Source organism: Meriones unguiculatus, chromosome 20, assembly GCF_030254825.1.
Source record: "Meriones unguiculatus strain TT.TT164.6M chromosome 20, Bangor_MerUng_6.1, whole genome shotgun sequence".
Classification (NCBI taxonomy): domain Eukaryota; kingdom Metazoa; phylum Chordata; class Mammalia; order Rodentia; family Muridae; genus Meriones; species Meriones unguiculatus.
In genome coordinates this window covers 66,515,800-66,536,718 of record NC_083367.1, presented here as the reverse complement: position 1 = coordinate 66,536,718, position 20,919 = coordinate 66,515,800, and the positions used below count along the sequence as shown (strand labels likewise).

At 41.4% G+C, this 20,919-nt stretch overlaps 1 protein-coding gene across 9 annotated transcripts in view; it reads left to right on the top strand.

Annotated features, from left to right (window-relative positions):
• The first annotated feature begins 1,579 nt into the window (after positions 1-1,579).
• Scaf8 (SR-related CTD associated factor 8) overlaps positions 1,580-20,919 on the top strand; it is a 195,343-nt gene continuing 176,003 nt past the window's right edge. For 7 of the 9 annotated variants that reach the window (XR_009588012.1, XR_009588013.1, XR_009588011.1 and 4 more), the window contains exons 1-2: positions 1,845-2,028; positions 7,499-7,561. Coding sequence is in view for 3 of the 9 variants with exons in the window: in XM_060373458.1 (XP_060229441.1) it covers positions 1,999-2,028; positions 7,499-7,561 (93 nt within the window). In the remaining 6 variants the exon portion in view is untranslated. Of the gene's footprint in view, positions 2,029-7,498; positions 7,562-20,919 lie in introns of all 9 variants that reach the window. The other 2 variants (XR_009588016.1, XM_021648990.2) reach the window with 2 other exon arrangements.

Here is a 20,919-nt window from a genome sequence, read left to right as displayed (position 1 = left end):
TCCTCTAAGTTTCTCCTTCCCCCTTGCTTTACTGTCTCATCTGTAAAGCAAACCACGGCTACCCCCTTGCCCTCTTCTCTTCAAAGTCCTCTGGTATCTTCCTGGATGTGGAATCCTTCTTAAATCAGACTGCACATCACATTAACTGATTTGGCTCAGTGGTTTACAGTGCATTTGAGTAGCGTGCCCCGTGCAGCAGGGTCATACTTGTTCTGTGTGTGACTGAATAAATATGGCCACCGTGGGATCTCTCTCGACAACCTGGCTGGAGTATGTCTTAAACCCCAGCATGGCATGATCAGAGACCTTTTGAAGGATCAGCTATGACAAATAAAACCAACTTACCATGAGCAACAGCAGCTAGAAGGAGAGAGGAACATTCAAGTCTACCAGGTAGGCAAATGCTCTCTGTTGTCAAGTAACAGAGTGTGGAAGAGTGGCATGTGCTGGGATGGCAAGGCCTTCACACCACCGTAAAACGTTAGGATGTAATTAAAAGGCAATGGAAAAGCATTACAGCAAGGGATGTGTGTAAAATAGATCATTTTGGCCACTGCCAAGAAAATGCAAGCTAAGTGACGGCAGCCTGTGAGCACTGGAAGCGGTGCACTTGAGATGGCAGGTTAAAAAAAAGGGGGGGGGGAGCTTCCCATCATTTTTTTTTTTTTACCTTTGAAACAGCCAGCACCAACAGCAAAGCTGTGAATGAAGCTGTTAAAAGACTCTAAAACATTATGGAGGAACTTGCTTTGTGTTTCATTGGGCTCCGGACATAGCTCTTAGGAAATACTTGCAAGCAGCAGCTCATTTCCCCCCCACCCCGGTTCCTTTGCGTGAATTCGGGGAGAGCGAAGGCAAACGACTTTCAACAAGGGGTGGCGGTACGTGTGGGAACAGCATCCTCTCCGCCGTCCAACTTCCAAATAAGCACGAAGGCTCTTCGGCACGTCTCCATCCTGAAATCCGCAAGCACCCTCAGCTCCGAGAACCTGAGGCCGAATTCCTAGAGAATAACCCAAACCCCCCACGGGTTCTGTTTCTGCGTCCAAACGGGGCGTCCTGGGCTCCTTTCCGCCTGCGAAGTGCCTGAGCCCGGTTCGCGCAGCCGGCATTTCCCGCAGGGCGGCTGCACGCGTGCGGGGCCGGCTTTTGTGTGCAGCGTCCGCTCCCCGCCGCCGCGGCTCGCCCGGGCCCACGGCGACGTCGAGGACTCCGAGACCCACTAAAGTTCTCCAAGGCGGTCAGCCCCGCGCCCGGCCCACCGGGGAGCGGCCGGGGAGGCGCTGTGGTTCCCCGCTTCGGTCGCTTCCCCCGCACTCCGCGGCTTCTCGCAGGCAGCGCTCCTCCCCGGGACCCGCCACCCGGAGCGGCCCCGCCGGCGAGCGCCGAGGCGCTCGCCCCCGGGGCCGCGGGCAGCCCAGAGCCGGGTCCCGCTCCCGCCGCAGCGACTCGGGCCGCTCTGGCCCGCGCCGTCTCGATGGTCTGGCGCCGCCTCGGGCCTCGCGCGGTCCGGTCGCCAGGGGGCGCGCTGCCGGGCGCCGCCGACTCCGAGTGCGCGGCCCGACCGCGTCCGCCATATTGGATGCCGCAGCCGCCGCGGTCAGCGCTTCCTCCTGTGTCTTCGCTGCGCGCTGCAGGTTCCCGCGGCCTAGGCGTCAGGGAGGTGACCCAGGAGCCCGTGGGAGGAAGAGAAGGAGGAGAAGGGGGTGGAGAGTGGAGGGGACCGGAGCCTGAGCGTGGAGGCCGCGGCCGAGCGGGGCGGAGAAGCAGAGAAGGCGCCGCGCCAGCCCCTCCCCCGCCGCCGACCCGCCCCGGCGGCCTCCGTGCCGCCCGCTGCGCCCGCCCCGCGGCCATGCCGGGGCCTCGCCGGCGCTGAGGAGCGTCGCCGGCCCGCCGTGCTCCGCGGCCTCCCGGGCCCGTCGCCCGCCCTCCCTCACGCCACGCGCGCCGGCCGCCGCCTCTCCCTCCGCCGGGCCCCGGGGCCTCTGCGCAGACAACATGGAGGCCGTGAAGACCTTCAACAGCGAGGTTCGTACCGCAGCCCGGCCCTCCCGCCAGGCCCGGCCCGGGGCTCGCGTGCCGGGCCGGGGCGCGGGCCGCGGCTCCCCCGGGTGGGGCGACGGCGGCCGGGCGGCCGTGGGGGAGGGGAGCGGCCCGCGCCCCTCCCCGGGCCAGGCTGCGCCGGGGGAGGGCCGGGGAGGGCCGGGTCCCGAGGCGGCCGCGCCGCGCTCCCGGGTGGGTTCCACCGAGGCCTGGCCCGCCCACCCGCAGCCCGTGGCCTTGCGGGGTCTCAGGAGTGCCGGGACATCGCTCCGAGGTCCTCCCCGGTGATCGAGGAGGCTGACACACGGGGGCGAGGCCCGGGAGAGGACCGACGGGGTGGTGATCCTGGTCACGTTACACGTACTGTTTATTATTGAGGTTCTGTTGACTAGGTGACTTGCCAACCAGGGACTTAGCTAATTGGATGGTTGGTAGGGAGGCAACATTATTCTGCTGTTTCCCCCCTCCCTCCTCTTCCTATTTACTTATTTACTTATTTCTATTTCTACTTGTCCTTCCGCTTAAAGTTAGGGAGAAAGACACAACCGCTGGGGAAACATTGTGCACCCAGCAGGGACGAAGCCGGGAGAATCCTTTGCCCCGGGCTCATTCAGGTGTCAGGCCAAGCAGATTTTTTTTTTTTTTTTTTTTTTTTTTAATGCAGGTGTCTAGTTTTCACCGTTTGCTGAATTTACTGATCTGATTGGAAGACAGGCTTTGGAAAAAATAAATCCAATCTCTTTTTAAGCAATATTCGATTCGAACATTAAATGTAGCAAATTCTGGCTCAGCATTATCCTTGTCCTCTTTTTGTACCTTGTAGAAAAATATTTAAATACAAGCTAATTAGCATAGCTTTCAGAACTTTTGATTGGGAAATGCTAATGCTTTACTTTGGTAATAAGACCATTAATGTCAGAAGTACTTGAATTTCTTAAATAACATTTGTGGATGTCCAAATGGGACAGTGTTTGTAAATGCCTTTCTGCAATTTCATCCAAATTTTCTTCTTTTTTGTTTTCTTTATGGTAGCATTGGGAAATGCGCCCAAAGGGGTTAAAAGTTAGATGAAGTTCTTGCCACCTGCCTTAGCATATTACTTGAAGTAGTGGTGAACTCCCTGATAATGAGAGCAGTGCATTTGGAGATCTTGTGAGTTTATAATTTATAATATGTACAGTTAAACCCTTATATAAAGCTTAATTCTCCCACCCAATGATCTATATTTAGGATATGGAATAAAAGGGATTTAGTTATAACTGCAGTTAACTATTCAAAAATTTTTAACTGTATAGGAAAGTAGCCAGATGGCTTTTTTATTTCCTGTATAGAGCGCTAATATTTAAGTTCTTTAGTTAGAAAAAACTCCCTTCTTATCCAGGCCTGGTGGCACATGCCTTTGATGCCAGCACTCAGAGGCAGAAGGTCAGCTGGATCTGTGGGAGTTCAAGGCCAGCCTGGTCTACATACAGACCAGGACAGCCAGAGCTATAATGGAGAGATCCTCTCTCAAAACAAAATAAAAACCTCCTTTCTCTTATTTCCAAATTACTGGCTTTAACCCCTTTCTTTGAAGGTGCGTTTCCCTGTTTATTTAGGAGATCCCTAATGTATCTGCCCTGCTCCCCACAAGAGGTTTTAATAGGAGATCTCCACAATGACAGGTGTTGGTGCTCTGAGGGTAGAGAGCAGCGGAGAAGGAATGGTGGTGGTGGGGGGCTGAAGGACAGAAGGTCCGATGGTCACACCCCTGTAACCATCGTAAGAGGTTACTCTTCCTTCCTATCTACTGGAGCAGAGTGTTGGGGTCCAGTCTTGGTTTGTAGCACTCCACATTCTTCTTTTCCCCTAAGGATTTCAGGCAAATTAAATCTTTACCTTTCTGTTTTGATAATGAAGTAAACTTCAATTAAAGTAGGGTTAACTTAAAAAAAGAGGATGGACTTGGAGTTGTGGAACAGAAGTACATTTAGGGAAGGCCCAGAACTGCCCCTCAGACTGGAAATTGTACGTAAGGCTGCTATGTACCAGGCAAGGGTTCCACCACCAAGCTGCAACATCCCAGTTCTCTTTTTTTGAGAGAAGTCCCCACATAGATTACCCAGGTTGATAACACTTGAGCTCTCTCTGTAGTCCAGACAGGACTTGTATTTATTTTGTGGTCCTTCTCCCTTAGCTTCTCTGATAGCAGCCTTAGTCCTTTGTACTTTTGTTTAAGCACAAACTGCATAGCCTTGTTAATTTAGAAAAGAAGTAGATTATAACATTCTGCATATGTGGCTGCTATTGTGCATTTTTATTACTGCATTTGAGCACTGGAGCAGCTCATTCATTACTGTTCCGTAAGTCTGAATTACAGGTTTGGAGGAAATCATGTTTTCAAGAGCTCACAGTGAATTTGGCTTTTAAAGCATCAAAATTTAGCTCATGGTAATAATAACTTACTAGTATTGTTGAGACAGGGTCTTGCTGCTGTTTCAGCTTCCTGAGTGCTGGGATTACAGGTGTGTGGCACTGCATTCCTGGCTAGCTCAAAGAATTATCATTACTGTTTGTAAGCAAGACATTTTTAAACCTTTGGACGCTTAGAATATGAAAGTTGGGTGTCCTGATACACACTTGTAATTCCAGCACCTAGAAGGTTGAGGAGGGAGGATTGTTAAATTTCTGCTAAGTTTTCTGTTTAGCAGAAAACATTAGCTTGTAAATAACATGCTAGAGATTATGAAGCTAAGAATACAGCTTTCTTTCTTTCTTTTCAATTAATCTGCAGAATGTGAATGATTTTTAGTTAGAGTCATCTATCAATTTCCTCCTAATTTCTCAAAGGATTTTTCTGTCCTTTACCACTGTATTGAAGATTACTATATCAGGAGATCTTTTGTTCCAGAATTTTGTGGTAAATTCCTTGTCATTATCCTGAGTTGAATGAGTTATCCCATGGCCATTATTGTTAATTCTGATACAATGAGAGAAAGTGGGCTGGAGAGACGGCTCAGTTGTTAAAGGCTAGGCTCATGATCTTAAATATAAGAGAAAGTTTGCCCTTACTTTAGAAGACCCTGAGACTCAAAGCTTGAGTGAAGCAGCAATGGACTTAGTCATTATGAGATACTCTACTTGTTGCTGTTCCAAGTGCTCACTTCTTACAACTTAGCTGTGTGGACTGCACTGGGGCTGTCTTCAGTGTTTCTTGGTAGCCTTCTTACATGAGCCACTGTCCATGCCCTGCTCAGAGACACTGCCAAGGGCATGGAGGCCATGCTAGAGGGGCCTCCTCCTCTGTATCATCTTTGTTTTTGAAAAGAGAAAGGAAAGGGAATGGCTTTACATGATATCTTCTTTAGAAAATTTCAGTGCAATTGGAGAAGAAATTTCAAATCTCATTCTTTAAGGTAATACATGAAAAAAAAGTATAAGAGTGAGTTTGCAGTGGTTATGCCTGGAGAAAAATAGCGGCGAATTTTGCTTGTATATTGGAGTCATTTAATTAACAAAAGCCCTAGTATCTTTTTCACATATCAAAAGAACAAATAGTAAATCTTTACCTTAAATAATAATAGTCTGCATTGGTGATGGATTTCTGTAGGTTGTTTTTATATCTGGTTATGTTAGTGTAGACCACTTGGCCCCATGATATGCTTCATTTTTCTTGCTAGGCTGACTATAAGGTAGAAAGGAAAATTCATTGCACTTTAGTTGTTGTATTTACCTCATTTTCTGAGTTCTGAAAAGATTCTTTTATCATCTTTCTAAAAATTGACCAAACTGTTTTTAAGATAGAGTATTTGTAGTATCGGCAGCCCTGGACCTAGAAGAGGCTAGTCTAGAATTTGGAAGAGTCCTCTTGCCTCTGCCTCCCCAGCCTTTGAAGCAAGATAACAGGCATGAGCAGCACAGCTGGCCCTGTCTGTCCTTGTTAGGGTACCTAAGTCTGTGGTGGTCTTTTGTCCTTGGCATCCTTTGCTTACCAGTGTAGGACACACACTCTTAGAGTCACTCGAATACCCAGTGCCTTTCCTTGTTCTACGTTGTGCTTAGTTTTGTATTCAGAGTGGACGATTTGTATGAGTACAGAACTTTTTATAGTAGAAGCCATAAGTTGGTTGAGAAAAATGATAAAGGTGGAATAACGTGAAATTTGTTTTTGGTTTTTAAATTTTTTCTTCATGGCTCAGGAAAAATGCTTATGGGAAGCATTTGTAGAACATTTTTCTTTGATTTCTAACATGACCCTCCCTCTGCGCCAGTGGTTTAGATTGCTTCCTAGCTTTGTGCTGCTGATATTTGGGGCTGTATATTTCCTTGTAGGTCATTTAGCAGCATCTCTGCTTTTACACACTAGCTGCTGTGTAGCACTCTCCCTGTCGGTGCCATCCATCTCCTGTCTTCAGGCATTATCAATTATCTCTTAAGGGAGGAGTAACATAATCTTGGTTGAGAATCATGGATTTAGGTTTCATTAGTCTAACAACACTTTGTACTTTGCCTCCTAATAATGACTCTTTACCCAGGTTACAAGCTCAGGGAGAACAGTGGCTGGCACTGATCCTCGGTGCACAACCCAGCATTTAGAATATAGTGTAGAACCCACACGAGCCTACCCCACAGGAATGATGGCTTACTAGTGACTGGTAAAAGCCCTGGACATGTGCTTTTAAAATGCGCAGAGGGTTTCTTTTCTTTAACTTGGGTATTCTGTTAGTGGGAAGAGTCTTTGACTAATAAGTACAGTTATGTTTATGAGGACTGAGTATGCCTAAGCATTGCTTTAAAGGTAATTTTTAGGGCATTGTAGAAATATAGTTTAGGTGAAAAATTTTAAATCAGATGTCTTAATCTATTTTTGATTTCACTTAAGTGGGACGGGGGTCCTTCCCCATTGTGGGTTTCAGTTAGGGCAGGTAAGAGTTTTATGTTGGGGAGTAACTGTGTTCAAGCTGTCTTGGATTTACTGCTTTAAAATGATTATACAGTAAGTTCTTTTCTTACCCACAGTAATTCAAATTTAGATTACAAGAGTGACTCACATTAAATAGATTTTTGAAACTGCATGATTTGAGTGTGTATAATCTCAACCATTCAAGGTCACAAAAGAATGATCACTGTTGAAATCCATATATTTTTAAACCATGGCATTCTAGACTAGCATTGTTTGTAAGATTGATTCTGTTGATATTTAAGGGATATGTATATCTCCACTCCCCTGAACAGTCATGCTTTATGATCGTTTGCAATAGGTAATTTAGAGTTAATGTTGATTTTATTACTTTCATATGCAATTTCAGATACCTCTTTCTAGGGCCAGATTTGCTGTTAATGGACAGTTTCTAACTCATAGTAATATGACAAAAATGTGAGCAACCATGACCTTGAACACTGGCTGAGCTCAGACTCTTTAGTGAGCTCATTTTGTCTGTTTGTGTTTTCTCAACGTCTTTCTCCTTTCTCTCAGGATTGTGCCTCTTCTCCTGCTTGTACAGACTGCTTTTCCAGCAGCATGGACACAAGAAGCATAGTAAGATGATTATAACCCACATAAGGCAGGCTCTCTGGGAAATGGCAGGCTTAGATCTTGGTAGTGAAATTCTGTATTGCTTGTATGGTAGTACTTGGGAAGCAGGTGGAGTGTGCCACTTATAACACATTAGTAATCTTACAAAGATCATGTAGAGAATAAAGCTTAATTGCTTTAAAAGAAATTTTGTTATTTCTTTAAAAATGGGGAAGGAAAAGTTACTGGGTTTAATAGTGACATATGTCATATATAAATTTGCATTAAATTTATTTGCATTCTGTTCTACATAATTTCACTACATTTTTGAAATTAATATGAGCTACTTACAGACCTCATAAAGTAATGGTTGGAAATAAATCAATGAGGTATGCTATAGGAGTAGAGAAACAAACTAGATGAGATTTGATATTTTCTGCTGGAGGGGTGAGGTCCGGCTAGATGTCTGAGAGTAAAGAAGCCAGGGCTGGAGCACTATCTGTAGCCTGTGATTGCTTTCAAGATTGTCTCAAATGATGGTGATAAACATGCTATTTGCTCTTCGTGATTCAGATTTTGTGTACTTATTTCATCTTTATCATTCTACATCATAAGAACTGATAAAACCAAATTAAGATGTAGGAATGGGTTTGTAAGTTTGGGTCAAGAAGTACCTCAGGTTTTGGCATTACCTTATCATTAAGAGTGAAAAATAGACTGCTTATGTTCTCTGCAGACAGTGTTGACTGACGCATAGCAAGTGAGCTTTTAAAATGTGCAACTTAAATTATTTGTCATTTTTATAGGTTGATTTGAAAGGCCTAGGATTTCATTCTTTGATCTGTTGTTAGTTTCTTAGTAAATGCTTATCATACACCAGGAAAATGTCTCTCTTCTTAGAGACAGTGATACATGAGACAGAAGACCGTTATTTCCCCTTGGGGCTTATGTTCTTGTAGCCCTTTTTTCCTCAGCCCTTGGTTCCAGCATTCTTCCTTGGCTGGGGGCTGCTGGGATCCTTTTTCAGGCCCAGCTCTTAGATGGCAGTTTTCCCCAATAGTGGGAAATAGTACTGTTGAATTTTACTTGAAAATTACTCACGTATTTAAAAACCCTTCATTTCATCTTTAGAATCACAACTATTGTAAGATGTAGCTTTAAGGGTCATTCCATCTGCAACTGAGATAGTTATTCCACGTATAGCTTCTGTTAAATGGCAGTGAAAGTTTAACTCTTAGAAAAGTAATAGATTTTGAAAAAGTAAAAGCTTTTCCTTGGTCTAAGTATGGAAAAAACTTGTTATCTTTGTTTAACACCTTCTGAATTTGTTATGTTCCTCAGAGCTCCTTTTCTTCCCCATAGCTAAAGTACAAAACACTGAAAGTCATATACTTCAGTGTGAAGCCTGGGGAGCAACGCTGATATCTCTGCATAGTGTACTGTAAAGGTTGCCCAAACTGGCTTAATGGCTTTCTTTAATTCAGTAGTGCTTTTCAAAGTAATTCAAGTATTCAGTAAACAGACCTTTAATTAAAGTTTTTGTTTGTTTCTGTCCACTGAACCTAGTGTCTCAGGTATGGTAAGCACCTTTTCATTGAGCCCCTCTGTCAACCACCAAGTAATTTTTAAAAATCTTTTCTCCCCTTCACATAAATCAAGTAAATTTTCTGCAGACAAAACATTTGTATATTAAATTATCTTTGTAACAGCTGTTCACTTTGATGGACAATGCCTAGCTTACATGTTTCTAGTACTTTTATAAAAATGAGTGACTTTAAAAATCTTCCTGGATACCCAAGGGGGATTGATTCTAGGACAGCACCCTCTCTGCCTTGCAGATCCCCAGGTTTTTACATGTTCAAGTCTCTTACAGAAAAAGGCCTGTGATTTGCATATAGTCTATTCACATGCTCCTATACATTTGCAGTTATCTCTAGGTTACTTCTAGTACCGAGTACAGTGCAAGCACTCAGTGAAGCTTTGTTGTACCATATCATTTAGGGAAGAAAAAAAGTCAGCGCATGTTCTGTACAGTTTTTTCCTGACAAATTTTGATTTGTGGTTGCTGAACTCACTGATGCAGAAGCCACAGATATGGAGGGCCATTTGTGCTTATTGTGTTACTCTCTTCCTCCTCCCAAACAGTTACCATGTTTCAGCCACACTTTAGAACTGCGTGAAAGCTTGGGTGGGTGCTATTCCATTTGTAGACAGGAAACTGAGGTTGACCATTGTGAATTGCACTTGTAGGTATTGAACAGGAACAGAAAAGTGTGTGTTTTATCCCTGTGCAGATTTCTTGCTTTTTTTTTTCTTTTCTTTTTTTTTTTTAATGATGGAAACAAAAATAGACCAAAAAGTAAAGCTTCTAGAAAAACCATTGTTCTTCCCTGTTGTATATCCTTCTTCAAACTTGACCTTGACCTCTAGCCTTACCTTGTGTTTCAGAGCTTGGTCTCTGTGTCATTATTATTATGACTACAGTTTTGTCTAAGGATATAGGCACAGTGCACCTTTTTGGCACGAGGTGATTGTAGTTGTAAACTTTCACAAAGGACTTGGTTTTTAATCTCTTGATGATTTTCTTCTTGCCCATAGTAGCTGTCACTTGAATTGACCAATTCCAGCCACCAGTGCATGTTTGTAAGGGCTGTGTGAGGTGCCATCATTGATGTTGTTTATGACGATGCCTTTGTTTCCAGAGTGACATCCAGCCTGCAGAGACAAGGTGCCTCTCAGAAATTTGTAGATGTATAGGCCAGCTGGGTTTTAGGCCTGTAACTTTAGATACCTGGCTGCCACTAGGACACTGCCTACAGGTTCCACTTTACTTGGGTGACGCCTCCACAAGCTTAGAGTTCAAACTCACCTGGCAACCCACCCCCAGGGTGCCATGGTGGAGGATTGCAAGACCCTCTCCAGTCCTCTTCCTTGCCTTTTGTAAAGAAGGCCCATTGGTTAAATTTTTAGTACTTATGCCATCATGTCCACATATTTTTTTCTTAATTATTTGAAACATACTTGTAGAAAAGTTGCAAGACAAAAATTTTAGGTGCAGTGTTCATCCAGATTGTTTTTTAAAAAAGATTTGTTGTTTTATGTATCTGAGTGCTTTGCCTATGTGTATGTATGTGCATTGAGTAAGCATCTGACAGAAGTCAGAAGAGAGTGTCAGATCCCCTGTGAGTTAGAGATGGCTGTGACACCTTGTGTGGGTGCTGAGGATTGAACGTGAGCCCTCTGTAAGAGGGACAAATGCTCTTAACTGCCTAGCCATCTCTCTAGCCCCAGGTTCTTCATGTTAAACACATTTGCTTTCTCTCTTTATAACAACATAAACACAAACTTTTTTTGTATTTTCAGAGTAAATTTGAATTCAGAGTGCCAGTTACCTCTGAGTAGCTGTTTATTTTCTTTTTAAAGGATATTTGCTTAATCATAATACAGTATTTCCACTGAGAAGTTAACAGATATTTTTGAAGATCTTTTCCAATTTTCACTCTATATTGTACTTAAGTTTTTCTTATAGAATAATTTCTACCTCACATCTTAATGTTTGTCTTATTTCTTTTAATTCAAACAGCCACTCCTTTTTTTTCTATGAGGTTGGGGTGGTGGTGGTTGATAGCAGGGCAATTTAAGAATTCTCTGTATTTACTTGTCTGCTCTGTAGGTTCATGTTACCTGTCTTTGGCAGGAGTCCTTCAGAAGTACCGTTGTAAATCCTGACTTAGGAGCATCTGTATCATTAGCAGGAATGGTGGCTCTTGGCTACAGGTTTCTTTGCTTTCTCTACATTTGTATCATGTCTCTTATTGGAGAGATGTTTTGATGCACATATAAAAAACATCCCCCAGAATTTTCCCACTTGTTTTGTGTATATTCATGTCTTGCCTGGGTCAGTTAGTACTAATATAGTCACTGTGTTATTTGGTAAGTTTGTTGTGACTGTATTTCTTTGCGTCTGTGAGCTTTACTGTCTCCTTATTTTTGTGAATGTAATTGTGGATATTTTTGTAAACTCATGGATTCTTTTTTTATTTGTTGGCCTTTAACAATCTTCCATGGTCAGTTTTTTTTTTTTAAAAAGAAAGATTTATTTATTTATTATGTATACAGGGTTCTGCCTGCATGTGTACCTGAATGCCAGATGGCAGCAGAGGGCACCAGATCTCATTACAGATAGTATGAGCCACCTTGTGGTTGCTGGGAATTGAACTCAGGACCTCTGGAAGAGCAGCCAGTGCTCTTAACCTCTGAGCCATCTCTCCTGCCCCCCCATGGTCAGTTTTAATTAATTGGAGCTGCTTCAAGCTGACCTTGGACACTTTTACATGTGGTAACCAGGTTTTGGAATATTCTTTTATTTTCTGATACTGTAAGGTATTCCTTTCCAAACTCTTACTATTTCTCAGGCTTTGTGTGGTTGCTATAAGTGTCAGCAGATTAAGCTAGACATTTTATTTTATACACATACAAACACAATTCTAGACACATCTACAAAGCCATGAGCTCATCATATGTTCACAAGGTCCAAATGTATTTACAGCAGTGGTTCTCAACCTTCCTAATGTTGCTACCCTTTAATGCAGTTACTCATGTTGTGGTGACTCCCAACCATAAAACTATTTTTGTTGTAACTTCATAACTGTCATTTTTCTACTGTTATGAATTGTAATGTAAACGTCTGATATGCAGGCTATCTGATATGTGGCCCCCAAAGGGGAAAGACCCACAGGCTGGGAACTGATGCTTATAATTCACTCAGTCCTAAAGCACATAGACGCTGGTCCAAGAGTAAGGCTTATGTCTGTCCAGATACTACTAGCCAAGACTTAATACTTGCTTATAATTTGTTGTTCTGGTTAGCCTGAGAACATACAGTTAAACAACCATGTACAAATATTGTTTGTTTAGTCTTTTTTCCTCTGTTAATGTGATCATTTGGAATATAACTAGGTTCTGTGTTTTTGTATTTTTTTCCTTGTATTTCATTTTTGCTTTATCTCAAAAAAAATTCCAGTCATTAAAGGTAAATTAGTTTTTAATCACTTTCTCTTTTTTTTGAGACAGGATTTTTCTGTAGCCTTGGCTTTCCTGGACCGAACATGCTGGCCTTGAACTCAGCATGGATTCCTTCCTCTCATCTCCCAAGTGCTGCCATTAAAGGTGTGAAGCACTAAGCTGGGCCATTTTTTTTTCTTTTGCATAGCTTTAGCATCACGATTGCCTGTGACAACAAACCATTTATCTAACACTCTTCAAAACGGCATCGTAAAATTCTAGATTAAGTGTTGAGAGAAGCTTAGGTAAAAGGAAGGGCCTTTTTTTTTTTTTTTAAGATTATTTATTTTATCTATATGAGTGCTCCATCTGCATTTATACCTGTACACCACAAGAGGGTATTCAAGGGTATAGATGGTTGTGAGCCACCATGTGGTTGCTGGAAATTGAACTCAGGACCTCTGGAAGAGCAACCGGTGCTCTTAAATGCTGAGCCATCTCTCCAGCCCAGACGGCCCATTTTTAGTAGTGTAGCTCCTATTGATAGGTGTGAGAAAATGCGTGTTCAGGGATGGTTACTTTCTCCTGAGTGGATCTACAGTCTGAGGGGTTGATAATACTTGTTCTGTAGCAATGCTTGAGGCCCACAAAGCTGAAGAGTGTACCAAGACAAGCAAGCAACTCACAGTGAACAGAAGCTTAAAGAGAGAGATTTTGGAGGATCATATTCCTTGCTAAGAGCAAAAGAAATGCCCTTAAACTTCTGGCTGTTCTCCTGCAGCACTCTTGTGAATGTTGGAATTACACACATATGAAGCACCACATCAGGCTCACGGTCTTTTCTATGATTAAAACTTATGTAGTAGCTGGGTATGTTGGTGCACGTCTAATCCCAGCATTTGGGCTGGGCCTCTGAGTCTGCCTGGAGCTTGGTGTACATAGAGAGCTCCAGGACAGCCAGGGCTAAACAAACCTAGCCCTCAAAATAAAACAAACCCACTTAGGTAGTACATTGGAAGGTCTGTGAAAAAGTAAAGATTTAAATTTCGCTTGTAGCAATTTATTAGGGCCTTAGCATTAAGCCAGCTTGTACCCTTTGGCATTTTGTGTAGTGTTAATTGCACAGTTCTTTTATGATCATGAAACTGAATTAAACTACTGTACTGTTAGAAATAAAGCTTGTTTGTTTGAGAAATGGTAGTCAGTGCAGTTTTGGGGGTTTGCTATCAAGAAGCTGTTTTAATAAACTGATGATTCCCTTCTCATTTTGGTTATGTTACTATTACTACCACTTCTCAGACAAAGAAAAAGTAACAGTCTTAGCTTTTCATTGTGATGTTTCCACAGGACTAGAAAGAACTGAAAGAAAGGTGGATTGTATGAATCACTGGGAAATTTTAAGCTGAAGAGTTTCATGTATCCACCTATATATTCATGTATTTTGTATTATCTCCTGAAGAATGATTTCTACCCTTGATTTATGATAGCTGAATACCATTGTAGTTGTGTTGTACGTTTGTAGCTATAGTTTGCATAACTGAAGTTTGTGGCTTTGTTTTTGGCTTCCTTGTTTATTTCTTTGCATAAACTGAACTTTTTGAAAGATGTCATTAGTGGACTTGGGGATGAGGAGTCATACTTTATTCAGGATGCATACTTATAAGTACCCAAATTAGAGCAAATTAATAGCCCCTCACCCCTTTTTTCTTAGTGTTACTTGTCTGTCTCGTCTGTCTCTGCAGTAAGGCTGAAACTCACACTCACTGTGCAGCTATCCTCCTGCCTCTGCCTCCCCAGTGCTGGAATTCTAGTTCTGTGACCCACCATGTTCTGCTGCATTTACACATTTATATCATCTACTCTTTTTGGTTTTTATGCCATGGATTTTTTTTTTTTTAAAAGACAGGGTTGTATTGTGTATTCTTGGTTGTCCTGAAACTTTCTGTGTAGACCAGGTTGGCTTCAAGCTCAAAGAGATTCACTTGCCTCTGCCTCCTAAGTGCTGGGATTAAAGGTGTGTGTATGACCACACCTGCTCAGGATGGATGTTTTTACCATGGTTGTTGTCAAGAAGATGGGACAGAGTGTCAGCTGTGCAAGGAGGGATGGGGTAGTCCACCATTTAGGATTAGACAAGTACTGGAGGATTGCTTATCCATTCATCCCAGTGAATACAGTTGTAATCTATTTTTTTCTTCTTCTTAGCTTTAGTTCATTCATTTAAAACAAACAGAGATAACAGCAGCTTTTAGCTGCTTCTCAGACTTGGCTTGATATTTGAAAATTAATAATTTTATAAAGTATTTGGAAAGCTAAAGAATACTATTATAGAATTTGGTGATAAAAAGAAACTAAAGGAACGGCAGTTTTTCAAGGTAAAACATGGAAACATGTAGTATAATTTTTAATATCTTGCCTTGGAAAGTAGCTTGATAGTTTTACATATTTTAGTAATAGGTTAAAGTTACAGAGATTTAGTTCAAGAGAATTTGTCACATTATATTGCACATATTTTCCAAATTGGAGGACAGTTGAAGAAGATTATTTGACAGTAGACAGTAATAGAATTTGGACGTTAAGTATTTTGGATCAATATTAAATTTGGTCAGTGTTACCAAAGTTTTTGTTGTTTTACTAAGTCTAGCAAAGCTTTTAAGAAACTCCCCCTCCCCCCTTTGACACAGGGTTTCTCTATGTATCTCTGGCTGTCCTAGACTCACTTTGTAGACCAGGCTGGCCTTGAACTTACAGAGATCCACCTGCCTCTGCCTCCCAGAGTGCTAGGATTATAGGTGTGTACCACTAAGCCTGGCTAAGACTCAATATTAAACAGTAATCAAGAATATAATTTTCACTAGAGTGTATAACATGTTTGTTTCGTATTCATAAATACACATACTCACATGTCTTAGTTTTGGTCCTCTTGTTGTGAAGAGACACAATGACCAAGGCAACTTTTAGACAGGAAAACATTTAATTGGGTCCGGCTTACAGTCAGAGGTTTAGTCCGTTATTGTTATGGGGACAATAACAGTGCTGGAGAAGGAGCTGAGTTCTACGTCTGGATTGGCAGGCAGCAGGAGACTTGTCAACCACACTGCATGTAGCTTAAGACCTCAGAGCCTGTCCTGCAGTGACACAGTTCCTCCAACAAGGTCACACCTACTTACTTCAACAAGCCACACCATCTAATGTAATAGTGCTGTTCTCTGTGGGCCTGTGGGGGCCATTTTCTTTCCAGTGACCACACTACACACACTGAAAATACCATATATATGGGAAGTTTATAAAGTACCTTACCAGCCTTTAACAGTGGTTAATTTTGAAGAAAACAGGAGTAAGGTAAGTATTCGGTGAATTAGAGCTTTTTAATAATTTAAAAGGTCCACAGCATTTTATGGTATGGTTTTTTTTTTTTTCCCCAAACCCAAAGTACCTTAGTTCCGGTAGAAAGGCAGAGTTGGTCTAGTTGAACATAATTTCGGTCAGTTTTTCTTAGAGAAAGGGACGCTCATTGTTAAGAATTTTGAGCTCTAAAGCCATATTGAGGATTGCATAAACGTCATGTTTAGGTGAATTTTCTCAAGCCATTTGATAAGTAGATTAACAAGTTTTTGGTTAAAATGTGTTTGGTAATGACACCATTGCATAGTGTGCTTTCCACGATCCATCTTCCCCAGGGACAGACTCAGTTCTGTAGATTTACGTTGTTTCTATGTGAGAAACTTGCTTCTGTCTTCTTGTTGTTGTTCATGGTTTTGGCATTTACTTAGTTATTTTTGTTATGAGTGTGGGTGTGTTGTTTGCATGTATGTCTGTGTATCATTTGGCATGTAGGGGCCTTTAGAATTACAGCTGTGAGCCACCATAGTCCTGAAAATTGAACCTGGACCCTTGGGAAGAGTTGCTACTGCTTTTGCCAGCCCACACTGGGGTCATAAGCATGGGCCTCCATGCTAAACTTGTTTAGTTTTGTTCTTGGAAATTAAATCAGTTCTGTCAGCCAAAAAAACTGTTTGAGACACGAGTCTACAGCATATATTTGATGTGGTTCTACAACAGTTTTAGTTTAGTTGTCACGCATTATAAATCAAGAAAATTCAAATAATATCAATCCTGTCAGGCTGTTGTGAAGCAGAAAGTGGTTGAGCAGTCCCAACACTGCGGAATCATTGGCAGAGTGCCTCGGGTCTGAAAGTGCTTTTCTGTTTGCATGCAGTGCCTTTCCTTCAGGTCTTTGTATTAGGTCTTCAGTTCTGAAAGTTTGATCTCAAGACCTGTTGCCTCTTATTTTACTTTTCTCCTAGTTCTCTGTATTTTCTTATTTCTTCCGTTACCTCTTCAGGAATTACTTCCTCTTTGGATTTTTGTTTAATTCAGTCCCACATCACCTAGGTATTTCGCATAATGTACACTTGTAGTCGTGCTGTTTTCACCCTAAATCTAGATTTTTATTCAATTTACTTCTTGCTTTTCGACTTCAGTGTACTTGGTGAGTTAAGCTGTATTTCTAAATTTTGACACAGAAATTTGGGATTTCACCCATCTTCATCAGTTGTGAAATCCCGTGAGCTGCTTTTTAATGCATTTTACATCCTTCCAGTACTTTTTATTCTCCACGTTAATTCTTCACTCATGTTACATTCCTTGTTATTTTGAGTTGCTCTTGTCAGTTTTAAACTGGCTTCTAGTCTTTCTTCAGTTTATATAGAAGTTGTGTCTTCAGTTTTGCTTAAATCACTTATTTTTTAAAACTTTCAAGTTGGTCATTATGGCACACGCCTTTTATCCCAGCACTTGGGATGCAGAAGTAACCAGATCTCTGTGAGCTCAAAGGCCTGCCTTGTCTATATAACCTAGTTCCAGGCCAGCAAGGCCTGTTTAGAGAGACCCTGACTCAAAACAAATAAAAACTAAAAAAATGTTCTTTAAAAACAGATGTTCTGTTTTAGAGTTTATCTATAAGGCTTCTATATGACTGTATGAGAGAGTTAATGATAAACTATCAAAGCACATGTGGCAGTTCCGTATCAGGTGGTGGTACACTTGCAGAGGTCAGGGGACAATTTTGTGGAGTTGGCTTTCCATCTTTATGTGTATTCTAGGGATTGAATTCATGTCATAAGGCTACAGCACAAGCACTTTTACTCTCTGAGCCATCTTGCCTACCCAAAATATTATTTTATTATAAAACATCACAGATGATATTGGAAATTATTTGAGTGAAGTATTGTGCTGCATTTATCTTTCCATCTTTCTCATCTGAACCCTCATGTTGGTGAGTGACTCCAGGAAAGTCCTTTAACCTACCACAGTAGGGTACCAACTTTTTGAAAATAAAATTGTGGGGGAAGAAATTTATATCAGTTTTGTGGCTTTGACATTACACATCTTTGAATGAGATCAATCTGCATTCAAGTGAATTTAGTTAGGAAGTTAAGTGAATTTATTCTCCTGGCTTGTGTTGGACTAAATTACTTTTAGGGTCCATGTACATTTAGTAGGTAAAATTTAGCCACTGTGGATGGTATTGAAAACATAAAACAACTTTCTTCGCTGCTGTTTCATGTGAGATCAGAGTTTTCCAGGGTAGATGGAGAGGAGGGAGAGAGTTCTGGGTGTCTGCTAGAACGCAGGTGTCAGGCTGTGATTTTAGGTGTAAAAAGGATTCACTTTCCGTCTTTGTCTCAATACAGAAAGTCCTCTGTTTGGTACCACTTTATTTCTTGTGCTACTGTATATTTGTTAATCTCTTTTGAAAGTTAATCGATAGATGGCTGTCCTGGAACTCACTGTAGACCAGGCTGGCATCGAACTCACAGAGATTTGCCTGCCTCTGCTTCCCAAGTACTGGGATTAAAGGTACCGCCACTACCTGGCTCCTTGTAATTTCTTAACCTTACCTTTTGATAGCTGAGCACTTTGACATTGTCTTTCAGAAAATACGTAATTTTGGGGGGGCTGGAAAGATGGTAAGGTAGTTAATGCTCTTACAGAGTGTGCGGCTGGCTTACAACCTCAGTTCTGTGGAATCTGATGCCCTCTTCTGGCTTCCACTGGCACCAGGGACACACAGTGTATTATATACATTCAGGCAAAATGCTTATACACAGGAAATAACACTAAATATGTATTTAAAAATACATATCTACTACAGATTACAATACTAGCTATAGTTTGTGTCCTGATTAAGTAGTAAACCGGTCTGATAGTGTTGCTGAAGATCAGTGCACTTCTTTTTTTTTTTTTTTTTTTTTCTGTTGAAGCTGGGTTTGGTGGCTCACAGCTCTGATCCCATCACTGGGACACAGAGATAGAAGGATCACCACAAGTTTGAAGCTGTCCTTGACAATATAGCATGGCATTTTATGGTGTGGGAGAAGAAGGAATGGTAGGGTTTGTTTTATTTTTGGAAAATTATTTTTGCTTATTATATCTAGTTGACAATTTTTGAATACTTTCTCTGCTTTTATTTCTGTATTTAGTTGTTATATTTAAGATAAAATGAATTAAGATGTTTACATTTATTTTAATATATTAGACATTTCTGTTATTCCTAAAATAATTACTTATTTGAAACCTCATTGACTGTGCTAATACCAGTGCAGAGTTGATTATTTCTTATTTTAATTATTTAAGTTAATTGGGTAAACAGTGCATCATTGTGCTCTTCTTGTCCATCTTGTCCATGTAAATTTTTCCCCTTCTGATTTTTTTTTTTTTTTGTAGCATCAAAAATACTGATATGCAAGTGATTGTGAATGATGGTCTTTTAAGTATGTGAAGTCAGTAGAAGAACTTTTTGGTTCTTACATTTAGTGACATACTACTACCTTCTCTCGAGCATTATATAGTTGTTAGGATTAAGGTATCATTTTGCACTTTTTTTTTCTTGGTAGTTTTTCTTTCTATGCTGAAAACTTATGTGTGTATTTGTTTCAAGGGCTCATGTTGTCCTTACTGAAAATAATTGTAACTTTTGAAAAGTTTTTGTTACAAGTTGATTTCTTTGACAGGTTCAGTCACATAGGTAATATATTTTAATCATACTCACCCATTACTCTGTACCCTGTTCCCGCTTCCTCTTGAACCCCCTTTTCTTTCCAACAGGTCCTCATTCGTGCCCCCTCCTTTTTAATGGCCTACTCAGATTAATTAGGGTTGCTTGCACAAACAAAGCTGGTGCACGGGCATTTTACCATTTTCTTTCTTGATGACTCCAAAGTTGGTATATTTTTTTGGGGGGGATTAGCATTTTTCGTCTTTTTTTCCTCTCACACAGTAAACAAATTATCTGGTGTGTGTATGTGTGTTGGGGGAGAGAGTTTTCACTTTGATACTGGATATTTTCATTTATTTTATTCATTTATTTTTATTTTATTTCATTATTTTATTCATTGATTGCATTCTTTTTTTTTTTTTTTTTGTTTTTTCCAGACAGTGTTTCTTGTGTTCTTAGCTGTCCTGCAACTCAGTCCGTAAACCAGACTGGCCTCGAACTCAGAGACCTGACTTCCTCTGCCTCCCAATTGCTGGGATTAAAGGTGTGCACCCATCACCTCCTGGGTGGACATTTTCAATTTTATGTGGAAGCACTGTTTCAGTCCTCTGGAGAATGGACTTGGTTCAGTTCTGTGTGCAACTTCTGTGTTAGCGTGCATGTGTGTGTGTGTGTGTATAGTGTTTGTAAGCATTTGCTTTGTTCTTTGAATGTATCTAGCCCACATTTCACTTGATAGAGTCTAAAAATTGGCTAATAGTTGACAGGATTTTAGTCTCAGCCTTTGCCTCTCATCAGATTTCTTTTGTGGAGGCTCCGTCTAGAGTGAGCCTAGAACTTATTAGCTCATATGGAGAAGAGGGCCCCTGTTTCCCCTGGGAGTCCCACAGTCTCTTTTAGGGCTCTAAAGTTTTTTATTCAGAAAGTTACTTGCTATGAGTGAAGTCAAGAGAATCAGTAAAATAGGGCTGCCTCCTCCCTCCATATTTACATAATACAAGCTCCTCCTGGTTAGATGCTCATATTGTAAACCGGCCTGCCTTCCAGCTGTGTAAGGGCCAGTAATAAAGGAGAAGGGAAACAAAAGATTCTCTTTTTAACCTCTCCCCATCCTCCTTCCCATCTCCCAAGATTTCTTTTCTCTGCTTTTACTGCTTCCTTTGCTTGATTTGCACTGTTTGGTTTTTGCCAGCATGGGCTCAAAGCCTGATGGGCAGTACCCAATACTCTAGAGTACTCTGGAATTTACTTTCTGTCACACACAGATCCCTCATGCCTATGCCGGTCAGTATTAAGACTTGACACCAGGCTCTCACTTGGCCGGCTGTTTTACTTTTGAGTCACCAGGTGTTTTTGTTTAGTTCGGTGTTTTCAGTTG